This window comes from Trachinotus anak, unplaced genomic scaffold (genome assembly GCF_046630095.1).
Source record: "Trachinotus anak isolate AG129_WGS33_773 ecotype Australia unplaced genomic scaffold, CSIRO_AGI_Tana_v1 ptg000014l, whole genome shotgun sequence".
Lineage (NCBI taxonomy): Eukaryota > Metazoa > Chordata > Actinopteri > Carangiformes > Carangidae > Trachinotus > Trachinotus anak.
In genome coordinates, this window is record NW_027273865.1 from 8,222,166 (window position 1) to 8,239,761 (window position 17,596).

General features: G+C 44.2%; 1 protein-coding gene across 1 annotated transcript in view; it reads left to right on the forward strand.

Annotated features, from left to right (window-relative positions):
* The first annotated feature begins 277 nt into the window (after nucleotides 1–277).
* The window catches only part of LOC139632101 (protocadherin-16-like), an 81,013-nt gene continuing 63,694 nt past the window's right edge, over nucleotides 278–17,596 (forward strand). Inside the window, exons 1-2 of the mRNA XM_071496859.1 lie at nucleotides 278–634; nucleotides 6,280–8,100. Of these exons, the coding sequence (XP_071352960.1) occupies nucleotides 6,301–8,100 (1,800 nt within the window). The 5' untranslated portion in view covers nucleotides 278–634; nucleotides 6,280–6,300. The remainder of the gene's footprint in view (nucleotides 635–6,279; nucleotides 8,101–17,596) is intronic.

Consider the following 17,596-nt stretch of genomic DNA (forward strand, 5'->3'; position numbering starts at 1 on the left):
CCCTCTCGTATAGGATGGTGGCACCAAAGTTCAGCAATAACCTGGCCTGTCTCTCTGCAGTCGGTGTGGCTCCTTGCAGCGGCAGCGGCAGCGGCAGCGGCAGCGGCAGCGGCAGCGGCAGCGGCAGCGGAGAGGAGCAGGAGGCTGCTCTCCGTCACGTGTTGAATAAATTAGATTTGGAGGGGGGAGGAGGGGAGAGGAGGAGGGAGGAGGAGGAGGAGGAGGGGGGAGGAGGGGGGTCCACAGCGCGGCCCCACACTGTTTGGTTTCACTCAGCGTGCTGCAGCAGTGTGTCTCCGACCAGACAGGCAGACAGTGGATGCCGATAAGTTGATAACGTCCACTGGAGGGGGACGACAGGAAAGTTTTACAAGGCGCAAGTTTGCCGCTTGACTTGTAATCGTTTCGCCTGACAAGGAATCGGAAAGAACCCAACAGGAATTCAGCAAAGAAACTAACTGTGTGCAGCGGGAGGAATCTCTGGCTGAAGGAAACCTGTTTTTGTTGAAATCCTGAGATGGATGTAACTTTCACTTTGGGCTTGGTCTTCACAAGGAAACACTGAGGAGAGATATTTCTTTTTTTTTCCAACTCGGCTTGTCTTCTCTAACACTGAGCAGAGGAGCAGATGAATGTGAGTATCTATCACTGCATGGCACAGACCTCTCACTCCTCCAGTAACCATCAGTGCAGTTCACCCACCGCGCACTCTCCCCTCTGGTTCCTCCAACTCTTTACAACTTACCCTGCGCCTGCAGTTACTTTAAAGTGGGAGGATACGCGTAAACTCAGCGACTGAAGACTTAAGTTTTCTACTTTTTTCAGACTGGTGCCCAGACAGCTGTGTAAGGACAATGGACAGTCTGCCCATTCATTTCAAACCCTGTTACAAAGTTGATTTGAAGACACAGCCCCTGTATAGTCTCATATGCCCGCGCATACAGCGGTTTACAGCTGGCACACTCAGCGCCGTACCTGTAAGAACCGCTCATCAGGACATCACCGGGTTGAGGATGAAGCGTCCCCGAGCTTGTGTATTAAACAGAACTCCCTCAGCCCGAGCCAGGGTTTGAAGAGCAGCCAAATATTTGAACTGCATGTCATGTGGCACTTCTTTAAGCCCCTCTGAGACATTCCTCTCAAATTGGTCAACCTATGGAGTTATTGTATTGTCCCCCGAGCGCCGCCGCCGCCGCCGCTGCGCCTTCCCGTCGCCCTCACACTCCCACTTGGACACATACCAAACGATTATCCGCACGTCGGCGCGGTTATTGTGTTGGCAGACTTGTGCTCATTGACCGTGAATAGGTGTTCCTTTCAATCAATTAATGAATTAATGAAGTCCCCGCTGGGCTCCATCACCGCGCACCTAAGTTGTGAATGTGATGGTTCCCATGGAGCCGCTGCGTAATTGTGCTGCCGTTTTTGACTTTAGACGCAACAAGGGCTGCAGGCTCCTCCTCTTCTTTCTCTCTGTTTTCTCTCAGCGCGCGTCGTCAGCTGGAGGAGAACTGCGGAGTCCTGCTCTGGCTGTAACGTGCCTCTTCTGCAGTTGTGAAGTTGCGTTGTTGCTGCCACACTGTATCTGCTTGATACTTCTCATAGTCACCCCAAGCAAATTGGCCACACCACAATAGTATCTGTACCACTGAGGCTTTTTAAAAGTTGTGATTATCAGTGTTTTCGTTTATCCATCATATATGTATCTACTCATCTGTGCATCTGTTTCTATACCTGCTTAGTTTCTGGTTAGTTCCTCTGTTATGATTGTAAGGAGTGCCATTTTTCAGTCTCTGGGTTGAGTTAAAATGTATAACAAACAAAAAAATTAAAAGAAAAAACAGGTTTGATGGATAAAACCAAAATTTGGGCCTCCCTAGCTTTTATAAGAATCCAAGGATTATGTCATAAGCCCTTGGTGCAGTGCATGAAGTAATCATTTCATTGGTCTTGTCTTTGTAGTCTGCATATGCTGTTGATGAAGCTAGTGTTCCAGACTCCTAAAAAGGAATGAAAAACACAAGATATGTTTCTCCCAGGGTGGCCACGCCAACACCACCCAGAACGTCTCTTGTTGCTTTACATTTCTGGAAATCGGCCGTAGTTGCTGTGGTTTTACTCATCTTCTTGCAGTGTCGTCATCAGTAAGATAAGTGAAGTGTACGTCAACCGTGGGCTTTGAGGGTGTCGTGCTAGAAGACTGTCAAAGTTGGGATTCATTTTCTCCTTTGTGACAGGCTGTCAAGTAAAATAAACTTCTATGTCAGTGCTGAGAGCAAGAAACCTTTGTCGACACCCTCAGATTTTTAAAATCCCAATCGGTGCTGTTGTCCTCAGAACCATGTACATGACAGTTCACGTACATCGTGAACTTTGACCTTACTTGTAGTAATGTTGTCCAAACCCTCCTCGCACCCCTGCTACTGTAACTCGATGCACATATGTTTTTAATGATGCAACCGCTTGTGCTGCAAACGCAATATCAGATGGTGTCATCTTCAAAGACATAAGGTGTGTGTTTTTTTATCTGGAACATCTTACACAAACAGCTGAACTCACCCATGCTGTTCTTACTGTGGGAAAGAGATGATCCCTCTTGTCACAAACCCTCAGAAACCTTCAGCTCACCGAGAAAAAGTAGTCTGTGTGTTTTCCCAATATCGTGTTTGTTATGGCCAGGGAGTGCATGTGTATCTGAGGCCTGTGATGGTTTTTCCTGGCCTTTTTAACATGCCCCGGGACACAAGTTTCAAAGACTAATGCAGAGCACAGAAACGTGGCACTTGTGAGAGGCAATAGTCTGGCAAACATTCAGAGCCTTTTAGTTTGCTTTGTGCTAAGCCTGTCATCCTCACGTCCTCTCAATCTGCAGTTCTGTCTGTGGTTTCCATTATGGCTCCATTGAGCTTTAGGCAGCCTGGCATGTTGCTGAAACCACAGAAGTTTTCTTTGAGTTAACTGAAATCATGACATGGAATTAGAAGCTCATTTTACGTAGTGTGTCACTGTAGCTGTCCCTCTTGGCCTGTTGGTGGTGAAAATGGTTTGGTTGTGTTAATTAAAACAGCGCAGCTGAAGTACACTCTTCAGGGTCAGGTCTGTGATGAACTTGGATATATACTGTATCTCTGGAGATCTGATACTCCGGTTAGATCAGGAAAGCACTACATTAAATTTGTAAGCGACTATATCAAATGTCGTGCATGGCAGTTGTTTAAGATATTAGCTTAAGATAAGTGTTTGACAGTTATTCAATATCCCAAGATACGTCTCCTCAGATGACATTACATGACTTGGCAAATCCACTGTATTAATTGTGATGTTTAACAGCTTCTTTTAATCTCCACCTTTCAAAATCACATGTATATTTCATGAGAGGCTTGGCATTCCTCTATGTATTGTGGGCATTGGCTCGTGGAGGGAGGCAGCACTGTTTGTTCAGATGTATTGTCTATTGTAGGTTTTTCCAAACCAAAGGCCTGCTTGTCATGATAGTAGTATAAAAAAGGCTGCTATTACTTCACAGAAAAATGAAAAGTAATAATAAATAAGAAATTGTATTTTCAGCTGTCATCAAAAGTGGATATGACACATTTTGCCAAACACAATCTAGACTACAGTGGAGAGGTGGGAAATGTGCCACTGATGTTCCCAGCATGCACTGCTGCTGTGGAATTTTATGCTGATTCCAGTCATGCTAGGAAAGTGCCCAGAATGATATCCAGCGAATTCAAACAGAGGTTTTTATTCTGCATGTAAATCCTAGAAACCTTGGATTTGGTCGGTCGACTTGGTTTAGAGGATTCAAAAGAAAGTGGGTCAGCGCCATAGTTACTGCTAACAATGAGGTGCACGTGATGTGTTATATGCATATGTGTTGGTTTTGGAAAAAGTAACCTCAATCATGCTTTTATGAAGCGTAAGCTAAATATTTTAGTGTCGTGGTTGAAGGTACACGGGGGTTAATCCTCCAGCAGTTACATCATCTCAACAAAACTCTTCACCAGTGTTTAACTACCAGTGGGAGGGACTCACCATGATCTAGGACAATGATGCAAGGAAAACATCTGAATCCAAGCCACATTGGGATTGGCTTACTAAATACAACAGCTTTCAACCATCAGCAGCTATTCTGAACTGTTTTTTCCGGATTGCTTTCCCTGAAGCCCCACGCACGAATAGGTTGTTGCCTTTTGTATCCCAACTGCAAACTAGCTTCTAATTTACAGACATTAAACTCTCAGTGCCTGGGTAGATGACAGTGTTTGTTACCAATTTGGTGAGCTTCGTAGCTTTAAAGAGCAGAAATTTCTTTTAAACTTCAGACTGAATCTTTTGAAACCATATGTCCTTCTCAACCTGGTATTGTGCAATTAGCCTACCCGAGAGTGTCTGCTATATCCATTAGGCTGCGCAGCTCTGCAGAGGTCCTCCGCTGTAGCTCAACCAGAGAATGCATTATTTCAGTTGTGGCATTTGGACAAAGATTCTGGCCTTGAAAGTTATTCTTTGTGCTTTGGAGTAAGCTTTGTAAAAGTGCATCCCCAGTGTTGCAGTGAAATAAATCAATACTGAGACTTTAAAGTTCAAGTGCTGTCAAGATTTTCAGGGTCTTGTGGATATGCTTATGTTTTAGCTAGGAGCAGTACTCACAAAGCAAACCAACATATGGTGTGCGAGGGTAAATTTGTAGTGCTTGCTTTTATGGTCCTGTCATTTGCAATTATTATGGTCTCTGTGGAAGTTATATGACTTAGGAATGAAGCTTAAAATTGATCCAGAGTTCATTTTTATTCCTTTTTAGTCCAACAGTTAAATAATGAACTAGAATTGAACATTAAGAGGACTAAATATGTTAAGAGGACTGATTATCAGGTCATAATTCAAAAGTAAGGCTCCAAGGTTTTCTTTTACTACTCAAACTAGGTTGAATTCAAACCAGTTTGAAGTTAAAGTTAGTAACTTCGGTGTTGCGGGCTCCAAATCATGGCAGACTGAAATTAGACCTGGAATCTTGTGTGCATATGGCCAACTTCCAGCAGACCTCAATTACAATGCTGCAGAGCCAGAAAAAGGGAGAGAGGTAGACTGCATGGAGCCCTTCAACTCCGCTGTGCAATTCTGTCACTCAAACACACTGTCACCACTGTGGCTGAGACACATCGCCACACTGCGTTCACGGGCACATGGGAGGTATTTGGTGCACACGCACACATCCTCACACACAGATGTTCTGTGAGTGTTTCCTTGCAGGTGTCAGTTAAACCACTGGGGGGAGCCTTGAAGAGCTTTTACTAAAACTCCATCCCTCAGAATTTAACACAGTATAATCTGCTTCTGAATATATTTCCTCAGAATTAAAGCTAGATTTACTTTGCACACAAGTCAGAGGAGTTATGAATAACATTAATTCAGACAGAACCACAGACAATTGGAAGCTGGTCTTTTAATTTAATGAAAACGACACAATAATTTTATGTGTGCCAGACACTGGGTGGTTTTGGATTATTCTGCAGATGGTGACAGTCTCGTTGAATAAGTTCCACATTGCTCCACAGTGTCTCTCAGTCTCAATTACAAATCCTCTGCAGTGGTATGGGTCCATTGCCAATGTGTGCCTATTGTTTATTCAAGGAATTTTAACACCCTCACTACTTTTGAATATCAATATTTGGATATTTTTTTCTTCTTGATTTAACACTCAAACTCTTAATTCTCACAAGTATTGGAAGACAGATATGTTTTCTTGTGGGGAGAGTTAAATGTTTTAAATGGTTCTTGGAGCGGTTATTCAGAACTGCTCATTCCATGAGAGCTAAATGTGGTAGCACACATAAATATTAAATCCAGCACCTCACCTCCTAGACTTACATGAGAGGGTACTGCTATGGTGAACAGCCTGGCAAAAGTGATTCCTGCACCTTTTTAATTGGAGTTGAATAGCGACAGCCAAAGACTCCCTGTCTGAGGTAGTATGCTCCGGTCTGTGGTTTTGATGTTTCTTTAGCAAAGGAGAGCTTTCTGGTATGTAGGAGGAACAAGGTGTTGACTTATTATGTGAACTAAGAAGTGTCGGAAAATGTTATATGCAGGGCCTATTGTATGTGCTGTGGTTGGGACCAGAGCCCATAAAACATATGGGAAAGTGTTTAAGGCATATATTTATTTTTCTTAAACTAACTTACTCTGTATTTCGACACAGAAATAATACACCTTTTCTTAGCTTCTGCTGTTGTCAGGTTTGACATTGCTCAGCTTTTCCCCTTTGTGTGTCTCCAGGTTTAAAAAGAAGGAGCCAAAATGAAGACAGCTGCCAAGGGTTTTGGGAAATCTATAATGGACCCATCGCATCGTGAGGGTTGGTGGAATAGAAGGCTGATGCTAATGGTGTATGTTGCCTTGGAGCTTGTAACAATCCAGTCACCCGTGGTCCTGGGGACCCTTGAGCTGCAGCTAGACGAGGAGCAACCAGCAGGCACAATTGTGGGTGACATCAGTGCTGGACTTCCTCCTGGCATCACAGCATCCCTGTACTTCATCTCAGACCACGAGGGAACAGGCGTGGGCAGTGATTTGGACATAGATGAGAGCACGGGCATTATTAAAACTGCTAAAGTTCTTGACAGGGAACTGAGAGATAGATACAACTTCACTGCAGTCACCATGACAGGTGTGACTGTGGAGGTGACCATCAAGGTGAATGACATAAATGACCATGCCCCGACATTCTCAAGAAAACGGGCAACATTTAAAATCCCTGAGCAGACAGCCATTGGGACCAGATTTTCTCTTGAGCCGGCTGTGGATGCTGATCAAGGACAGTTTACGACACAGGGGTACCTCATCAAGGATGGAAATGTTGGCCAGGCCTTCACCTTGGAGACCAGGAGGGGGAGCAATGAGGTTCTCTATCTGGACTTGGTGGTCAGTGCCATTCTAGACAGAGAGAAAAGATCCACCTATACTTTATCTTTGGAGGCCTTTGATGGGGGTTCCCCTAAAAGGACTGATCAGATGACATTAGATATTATTGTACAAGACATTAATGACAACGCTCCTGTTTTCAACCAGAGCCGCTATCATGCCATAATATCTGAGAACCTCCAACCAGGGAGCAACATCCTGCAGGTATTTGCGACAGATGTTGATGACGGGGACAACGGGATGGTGCTGTATGAAATCAACAGGAGACAAAGCGACCCAGATCGCTACTTTGTCATTGACTCCCGAACCGGCGTCATCACACTCAACAAGCCGCTGGACTTTGAGATGAGGAGAGTCCATGAGCTGGTGGTCCAGGCGCAAGACAATGCAACCCAGCCAGAGGTGACAAATGCGTTCGTCACCATCCACGTCAGAGACTACAACGACAACCAGCCCACCATGACCATCATCTTTCTCAGTGAGGATGGATCTCCCAGAATCTCAGAAGGTGCGCAACCAGGCCAGTATGTAGCCAGGATCTCAGTCACTGACCCAGACTATGGAGAGTATGCCAATGTTAATGTGTCGCTAGAGGGAGGAGATGGAAAGTTTGCCCTGACCACTAAGGATAGTATCATCTATCTGATCTGTGTGGACCAGATTCTGGACCGGGAGGAGAGAGACACCTATGAGCTGAGGGTGATGGCAACAGACTCAGGCACGCCTCCCCTCAGGGCAGAATCCTCCTTCATAATCCAGGTGACTGACATCAATGACAACCCTCCTCTGTTTGACCAGCCTGTGTACAGACAGGTGATCCCTGAAGTGGTGTTTCCAGGGAGTTTTGTGCTACAGGTGACAGCTAGAGACAAAGACCAGGGGCCCAATGGGAACATTAACTACAGCATCCTGCAAGGTCAAGGCACCTACTCCGACTGGTTCAGTATAGACGCTGTTACAGGGATTATCACCACTCTCTCCCAGCTGGATTATGAAAAAAACCCCAATCCCAGTATAACTGTGGTAGCCAGAGATGGGGGGAAACCACCCCTGTCCTCCACTGCTGTGGTAAACATTGTACTTCAGGATATAAATGACAACGAGCCTGTTTTTGAGAGAAACTTCTACAATGTCTCCATCAAAGAGAACACAGCTTCAGGAACCTGCATTCTTGAGGTAGGACATTTTCTTGCAGATTTATTTCATTAGCATGTTGTTAATTGATTGATTTTGTAAACACACTCCCTACTTTGACCCTGAGCACATGCGAGAGTCTGAAGAGTCTCAACTTGGGGGCAATTGTGAGCATTACAAACGACAAATTTAATAGAAATTTATTAGACAAATAGAAGCGGAATTTGTCAGACTTTGCTGATGTCTTTCATTCCTCTATGAAGGGTTGTTTTTTAATGGTTAATTTATTTAAACTGGACTGCCTTAGTGAGGATTTACCTGTGGTTTTAGGCCAAGATGATCTCCTCTTTGGCTGTCCTCCCCTTCACCTCTCAAAAGGTTTCCAGGGTAACAGAGGCAGTGTTAAGTCCTCTTGTCAGCCGAGGCACAAAAGGGTTTTTCACATATTCGCAGGCAGAGACAAATTCAAGGCTTTATCCCAAGAAATAGATGTCACTTCACTCTCAAAAGGCACCTTAATTAGGCTAGTTGAGCGTGAGAAAAAATGGCTATAGATGACAAGATGAATTAAAGTTCAGACAAATTACAGCACCCCCGGCAACTGCAGCCCTTTTTCATTTAAACATATTGTTTTCTCAAGTCGTTTTTAGCAATCTTATTAAAAAGACAACAACTTACAAAAGCCAGCCCTTTTTTACAAGTACAGGGGTCCATACAAATCTATTTCTTAAGTGTCTCCAGTGGTGTTGCATGGATCAAGGAGTTGGATACAGAGTGCACTCCAAACAGAGGGCCCAGCAGACGGGATCTTGGCCCACTGTTTGGCCTTGGGAGAGGGAGGAGTGAAGGGAGACGAAGGCCTTACCGCGACTCCTGGCTTGAATGCAGGAATAGAAGCTACGAGGGCTTCTTGTGGGAGGTCCCTTAATTATAAATCTCAGGGACCACAAGGATCAGGAGAAATGCGAATGCACTGAAATTGATTATGGAATTTGGAAAGTGAACCGAAGAATAATTAAAAAAATGTATATTTTGGAAAACAGTAAAGCTGTACGATCACTCTTTCCAATGTGGGTTGAAGTTCATTTTCTGTGAAAATACCCGAAAAGCCATATTTTGTTTTCTTTCAAACCAGAGATAGTCAGACTTTAGTCTTCCCTCTGCATTGCCTCCAAAAGCATTACTACCTGCTTTCAAACAACTCTCAGAGTATGACATGCTTGATCAGTGGTCTCACAGGGTCCAAGTATGAAGTAGTTCTTCAAAGCCACTGCTCTCTGGCCTCTCTTGGGCCTGCCTGGATGTTGCAGACGTGTGTTTGGCGGGCCATGTGAGAACAGACTGCTCTTACTCAGGGTGCCAGCTCTACATCCAAACATCTCAGCAAGACATCTGATGACTGCCTTTTTTTCTCTGCAGATGAAATTCCCAATGTCCCCTTTTTCCGTACACAACCCTGTCCAAAAAACATTACAATATGGGTATTGTGATCATTAATTCAAACCTTTGAAGTGGCTCGATTTTTTATTTTTTCCTCCTCAGGTCACCAGCACAGCAGTTCATGATTATTCTAATGCAGCCTGGCTCCACTGTGCTGTGCCTGTGATATTTTGTCACGTTTTGCTAAACATCATTTGGTTTATGGGTGACGTTATAACTGGATCTGGGGGAGAAAAATATAACTAAAAATAAGGACTTAAGTATATTAACACCAATCAGTCTTGTAATTCAATATGTAAGATCTACTGCAAAGAAAATAGGTCATCCTTGAGAGGAGAAATCAAATACGACATGGAAAAACAACACTGTAAGAATCCTGAGCTGCATTGTTGAACATGTTTCGTGAACTATTACTAATTCTATCCTTCATTTTTAATTTTCAAAGTGTGCCCAGTGTGTCAAAATGTGTTTCTTGATTGCATACAGGTCAAATATCTCTCTCGTTATTTTATATCTCCATTTTACACTGTGGGTAGCGGGCGTGCATTAACTCTGTAGGTACTGTTGTATTCTGCCAGTGCAAGTCTTATTACAGATGTGTGACGTCTTGAAGAACAAGATGGAAAAAAAATCATTATGTGAAGGTCATTTAATTTAGCAGCTTTTGATTCCTGACATGGAGGAAGAAGAGTAATATAAGATGTCATTAGGGATAATGAGGCACATCAGCCAGCCTTAATATCTCCAAATTCAGTAAAGCAAAGCCTGGCTGTCTTGGCTTTGAGGGTTATGTGTTATTTCACTTATGAAATAATGAAGCCTTCCAGTTAGTTATGTCAGAATCTTGCGTTGGGGAATAATTTACACCTCATATCGTTGCGGTTTTTGGTTGGTCTCTGCTAAGAATTGTCCCTCTGTCTGTATTTGGGGGGGTCGTTCTGGCTCCAGTAGAAAGGCGAGAGGGGGTCTCCACGCAGCTGAGGGGGAAATGAGCCCTGACAAGTGCTGGCATGAGTGGCGGAGGTGACATGAGCAGGGGGGCTTCCTTGTCTGTCCGTTGGTCTGTCCCGCTCCAAATTCTTATCTGATTTCACTTCATTTCTCATTAGCTGGGAGTGAGGATAGGCAAGACCTAATTTTCCAACCCCCCCACCCCCTCAATGTTCATGACAGAATGGACCGCTTGTCATCGCTGCAGCCCCCTTAGCAACATGAGAAGAACTCAGATTGCTGCAAGTGAAGGAGCAAACATTTTGCCATTAGGCTTTCTTGAAGCTGTAACTCAGACTTTTGCATTTATCTGTTCCTTTGCCACCCAAAGTGCTTCCTGTCTCAGCGATGTCTCGGCATCTTTTTGACTAATTAGAAAACACTGTTGATGTTGTGTAGGATTGTTAAGCTCCGGCAAGATTTTTCACGTGTGCAAGAGTGCTGTGAGTCTGCTTACTTACAGTTTAGATAACTACAGATGCTACAGAGTCTTTTTAAGCACTGTAACATACAGCACCACCCAAACACATTCATTATTTCACTGAAATCTTTAAAGGCAGCCTAGTTGAAAGAGGTACCTCAGTGAAGTGGCACTTCTCTATTCCTGCCAACATAAAAGCAACCAGTCTGTGGGGAAAAAAGAGTACTCATAATTGCCCCGGAGAGAAAGTATGAATAATTGAAAGAATGTGTTTCTTTCACACCAGCGCCTCACAGTTTCCACGGTCTTTTTGTACTATAGTGACCACCTACTGGTAACTGCCAGGCAGGTGCTAATAACACTGACTCCATTACCTTGTGCCATTTTGTCCTTGAGTCTGTGTTAGCTGATGAAAAACTGTGGCTACTGCAGAGGTGTGGGATCATAACTTTCATCATCCAGAATTGTTCATAATGCACTTTACAATACAAAAGATTTGGCATGCATTGTTACATTTCTGTGGCTGCTTGCTTCATCAGGGGACATTGGAAAGCCTGCATTGTTAAAAGGCATCTTGCTTTTCACAATCTCTGTCTTTATTATTTTGTGTTTACAGAAGTTAGTTTGTTGTCTTCCAGTTTATTTCAACAAGAAGCCCCATTAAAAAAAAATTAAACATTTATGTTTTGTTGCTCTGTGGTCCTCCACAGAAACTTTCTACTCTTAAGTTTCAACCATATTTACTCAGCAGTTCTTCCCTTAGTGCTCACAAATTGCTCACATTGACTTTCACCCAAACTAAAACTCTGCACCACAGCCAGGTTAAATGCAATGATTTGGTGACTAAAAGGGACACATAACTGCTCAATCACTCTCTCTATACTGCCACTTTGTCTCTCTGTAATGGACTTGATAACTTTTCTCTCACAGAGTTTCCCGAGTATCCAAAAGAGATTTCAACTTTTTGCACATAAGTGAGAATAACTATGGAACTGAGTGAAATTGCCAGTTTCAGATTGGTATTTCTGTACAAAAACCGTGTAATCAATTCTTACCAGATATTTTTCTGGGGATGGTTTGTGTCAAACGGAATGCTCACTTGTCTGTTTTAATACCAGAGTGGCCTGTCTCCCCGTGAGATTAGTTTAGCTTGAGGCGAGCTGACTCTGCTTTTGGTCTCCTCTGTTTCTTTTTCCTCCTGCTAACTACCAAGCTTCGCTGCGGCTCTGCGGTGTAACAGTATTTTCAGGGAATGGTAAAATTGCAGGAAACTGGATGTGCTACTTAATGTGTTCGCAAATGTAATACTTCCTTGAACACTTACTCCTGGGCCTAGCAGGGGCACTAAAGCGAACATAAACACTGATGTACATCTGGATGGAGTGTGGGTGTTCAGGTCAAAGTTACTGGGCTTGAGGCAGCTGAGCGCCTTTTATTGTGCTAGACGTCCATCAGCAATCCTCTCTCAGCACAGGAAGAAGAGAAAGTTGTGAAAATTTAAATGTTATATGGTTCAATACAGAACCTAGGAGGAAATAGTGCTCATTAGGGGAAAACCAAAGCTGTGAGGATTTAAACACCGAACTATGAAACAAAACTGAGGGACCACTGCATTCATGGACTTCAGGCTGTATTTGTTCTAGGACTGCAACTACAAATGATTTTCATCATTGATTAATGCTGTGATAATTGTTTTGGTTCATTGCTGAATTGCTCAGAATGAAAAATTTCAGAGAGCAGCACAATATGCTACCAGAGATTTTACCAATATGCAACCAGAAGTCTTTTTTGTTGAAATATTTCAAAACATATTCGGTACAAAATGATATAAAGCAGAATAAAACAGAAAATCATCGCATTTGAAAAGGTATTTTTGCTTCATAGATGACTTCATATAAAATAAATTTGATAAGTGACTTCAAATACCCTATGAGACAGTAAAGACAGTATATATCTTTTAACCATCACCTGCTCAAGTTTATGTAATATCTGAAACTGGCGCTGTGTCATACAGGTGCCACCACCAGCCAGCGACGTTTTGCAGAACATGCAATAAGAATCCTCTGTTGGTTGCTGTCTGTTGCGTGAGTGCTGAGTGGTAGAGCAAGCAGTGTTTACAGGACGTCAGGGAGACCTCAGAGAGGTCAGTGCAGGCTGGGATGCAGTCACGCGGACTGTTGGCTGTGAAGCAAAAGTTGTGCGAGATAAAAGCCTGCTGGAAGGGTTTCCTGCCCACATCTGGCGAAGAAGGAAGATGGGCTTATATAGCTCTCTCGTGGGACGAGAAATTTCATTAATACAGTCTGTCTGCCTGACTGCCTGCTGCAGGTGAGGCAGGCTTCTCATCACTGTTTCCAAGTTTCTATGAAAGAGTGTGAGTGTGGTGAGAGAAGAGAGAGAGGGAGAGAGAGAGAGAGAGAGAAGGAAAACAGTTGGGTCTCCAGAGGGACAGTCAGCCTCTGGCAGCTGCGACACAGCTCCGACTCAGCAGCTGGATCCAGCTGTTGATCCCTCCTCAAACATCCCTCCTCTGACTCCGTGGGGTGGGTTCTCCCTCACTCTTCCTGCCTCTTTATCTCTGGTTGTCTCTCTTTACTCCTTCTCCTTGTCCATCCAGACTCCTTATCTCTTCACAGTTCCCTTTCCCACACTCCTGTGTCCCCTCTGTGATCCAATTACACCTCTTCACTTCCCCGTTCCCCTCCGGAGTGGTGACATGTGCATCGGAGCAGGTGAGAGCAGCACATCTGCCTGCCTGGGGATGCTCCGGCCTCCCTGGAGTGGCGCGAACACACTTCCTTGTGGGTCCCAGTCAGACCAGGCTGAGGCTTATCCAATTTGATGATGCAAGAAATACATGGGTTTAAATTACCAACAGAGTGAAGTCAGACTGCAGGTGTGTCTATTCCGGCTCGAGAGGAGCAATTTTGCTTGACCTTCATAAATAGAGACAAATATCTACTTTGCCTCTCTGCTCCTTTGAGACGACTGAATGGGGGGGGGGGGGTAGACCGAGAGGCTCGCTGTGACAAGGGCTGCCAGGCCTTCTGTTCTCGCAGCCCGTGGTCCCCCTGCACATGTGCAAGGCAGTTGGCGCTGCTAAACAAGCTGGGCATCAGGAAGCATCATCTGCTCGTGATATTCACTCCGTTCCAAAGCAAATCTGTGCTAAATCATCCATCCAGTCCCCTGCTGTCCATCAGAAGCCACCAGACTGGAAAGCAGACGCTGAGTGACAGCTTGCCAGGTAACAAAAATCACTAATCAGGAATACTAGATCCAAACAAACAGTAACAAATCATGTTCTTTGCTGTGATGATGAAGTGTAGGTATTGTAATGGCAGATGCTCAGTCGCCACCATGTTGTATTTTACATTCATGACAAAAGTGCCTCTTCCTAGAAAAGCATGTGCTATATATACACAGTACTAGAATATCTTAACCACTGAGCAAATCGACTCCATATCCAGAACTTCACTGTTACAAGGAATGCATGGCTTGCGTCTGCCAGGAACCTCAGCCCCCCTTTTTGCTCCAGCCTTGCTGCTGCACTGACTGCCAGTTGAAATAACGACTGAGAAGAATGTTACTGAACCCAACAAGCGCATGGAAACAGTGGTGCATTCAGTTACCGGGCGTGTGGTCGGATCAGCCTGTTTTCTGCTCGCGACGCACTCAGTGTTGGTTTACTACCGGGTCTGATGAGGGCCGTGAGGCTAGCTGAGAGCAGCGATTAGTCAGCACCTCATGTCCTCATGTGAGACATAGGTGATGGGAGGTAGTATTTTTGAGGGGAGATGTGGTAACAGAACTTGCAGAATACAAACAAGGTCAGAGGTAAAGATTCTGAAGCCAAGGCTATCGCTCTGTGTGGTCAGGAAGATGTGGGACCTACGCTGTGGCTGTGAGAGCAGGATGTTTTGCAGATGCTTGTTAACAGTAATGATGCTTTGAAAACTCCCAGCTCCTGTACTTAGTGCTGGGTATTGAACCTCAGTACATTTTTAGTTCTGACTAAAATGTGAGCGGGCACCTTGTATGAAAAATGCTTGCTAAGATTTTTATTCCCTCTTATAGCTGGTCTTTGGTGAGACAGTTTTTAGATTTAAATAGTTATTTTGGCAATTTCAGCATGTGTTTTATTCAGCCAAACCTCTTGTACGCCTGCTTGTTTTAAGACAATATTATTTTATTCATGTAAGAAGTTATTTTCTTACAAGAAAAAAAGGATTTTCTTGACAAAACAGTTGCATTCCTTGAAGAGTGCGCAAAATGTATTATTTTGTTATTGGTACTGATATTTAGATATCATACCCAGCCCTAATTGCACTGGAATAATGAATAAGTTAGATTATGTGGGTGATTAATGAATTAACTGATCAACAGAAAATTTCTCAACAGCAATTTTAATAATAGATTAATGGTGGTCATTTATCAAGCAAAAATGCCAAACATTTTCTGGTGCTCATGCCTAGTTCAGTTCCAGTGAGTAAGTAGTTTTTTCAAGCCTTGTACGGCGCAGAAAACGATGGCAAGAGGGAGAGAGCAACAAACCATATGGAGGGGGAGGTTTGTGGGGAGAGAGACGCTCCACTTTTACATCGCGGTTAGCCAACATTGTCTGTCTTGGCTTCAGACAGAGAGGCACCCAGGCCTGCTCCAACCAGACTCCCAGTCTGTGTGTACTGATGCTCCACGGTGGTCCACCCTCACACTGTTGGTTGAATATCTTGAAGCCTTCGCCACATCTGCGAGAAACGCCCCTTGTGTTATAAAGGAGGACATCTGTTATGGCTTATCTATTCTAAGGTAATGCATCCACGCTGCAGATCAGCTGTAATAAGGAGATGCCGGCTTAGCTTAACACGGACGTCCTCTGAGTGCTAGGAGGTGACTTAAAGATTTAGCGGGAGAACTAATTACCGCAGGGCTATGTACCTCATCAATAAGGTTAATTTGGTCCGGTGCTGCAGAGTTTATGTTGAGAGTGGTGTGCTGCTTCTTTTAACCAGCGTGTTGAAAGGGCCAATCTTTGTTTAGATTGTTGTGTATAGCACGGTGCTGTGAGGAGCCGGGAGGCAGCATGGGAAGCAGAGGGACTCTCTGCTGTAATTAGGCAGCACTGGTATGCAGGAGTGCAGGACTCGAGATGTGTGATGTGGTATCAGAGCAGGCGAACAAAAAGCCAGGGGCTGGGGTGTGCGTGTCTTGGTGTAGACGGGGTTTTAGGGTGGAAGAAATTCTCTAATCAGTGCCCTGGGTTCCTCCCTGATTGCCTAACAAATGCATCTTGTGGGATCCAAAGTATCAACACAGGATTCTCGGGAGCAGGGAAATTTATGGGGCAGATATTATTTTGGCGGCCCATGAACAAACTAAAATGATGCACATCAGTGCTCTGCACCACCTTCCCATTAGAGCGTAGGTTTAAGCCTTGACACATGGCCAGCCTGATCCAATTGGGGCAGAACCATATTGAGTTGCAGCACCTTGGAATGTGAACTGAAAAAAAAGAGCAGAAAAATACTGACCTTACATTTCTGTGTTTTTACTTTGAGTGGCCTGTACGAACTGTACAGAGGCCCTCTTTCAGGCTGTCAGGGGAAGCCGATCACACTCAGAGGGTGTATGAAAAAATACTTTGTGGTCAAATGCCCAGAAAAAGTGCGTATTGTTTGCAGTGGCCTCAGCAGAGTCATCTCACCACTCAAATCGATGCAGACAAGGAGCCGGTCAGTGCAGTAGCCGGCATAATGGAGAAACAAGTTGTTGATGCTTTCAACAAGCCAATGCATCACTGCCAGGGCTGTAAGCATCCAGACATCTGGTTTCAGATGGTTTGAGTCAAACCTGGCTGTGTCTTTATAGAGGATCCCTGGAAATGATGCATAATATATTTCATCAGATCCCTGAACTACAAAAGCCTCAAATCCCAGTTGCATTTCTGCCATGTGCAACAGAGTACTGTATCATCTCCTCTTTGAACATCCGTTGCTCTAGATCCATCTGCCCTTCTTTACAACCAAGTGACCTTTAGAATCACCTGTTCTCAGTGCCGCTCTGGTAACAGAGCACTTTCAGAGGTTTACTTTTTGCGTCATAGCTGTGGAGTGGCTTGAGTGCAACCTTACCGTCAAGTGGTGGGTGGTTGATCTCACGGAGCAGGACTTTGGGGGTGTGCAGATGTGAATGATCTTGGTTTGCAGACCTGTGCAGATCTTTGGTTTGGTGCCTGGAGAGAACTAAAGAGTCACCTGCTGCCAATTTTCACTATCAACAACTTATTGCTTACAGGCCCTGATTAGCCCCGACAGCGGATATGGTGATTAATGTAGCAATTTACCTTTTGTATGTGAAGTCACGGCATGCTAGAATAACAATAGCCCATTTAAAGGTCTGCCTTGGTTTGGATAGTTTTTAGTTTTTAACTCTTTAGTGATTCAGGGGAAGTTAAAAAAAAAAACAAAAGCTGCTTGATTCTTTTGTTTTCGTCTTATGTCCCATTCACAGTTTTCCTGTACAGCCACGGTCTTCCACTGCTGGTCACAGAGCAGGTTTTGCTCAAGGGCACTTAGTTATTGAGGAAGGGGGGAGTGAATTTTTCAGTCACATTTCCCCACTCCATCAGGAACACGAACTGTCACTTTCAATCACAAGCCTGCTAATCTAATGTCTTGACGATCATAG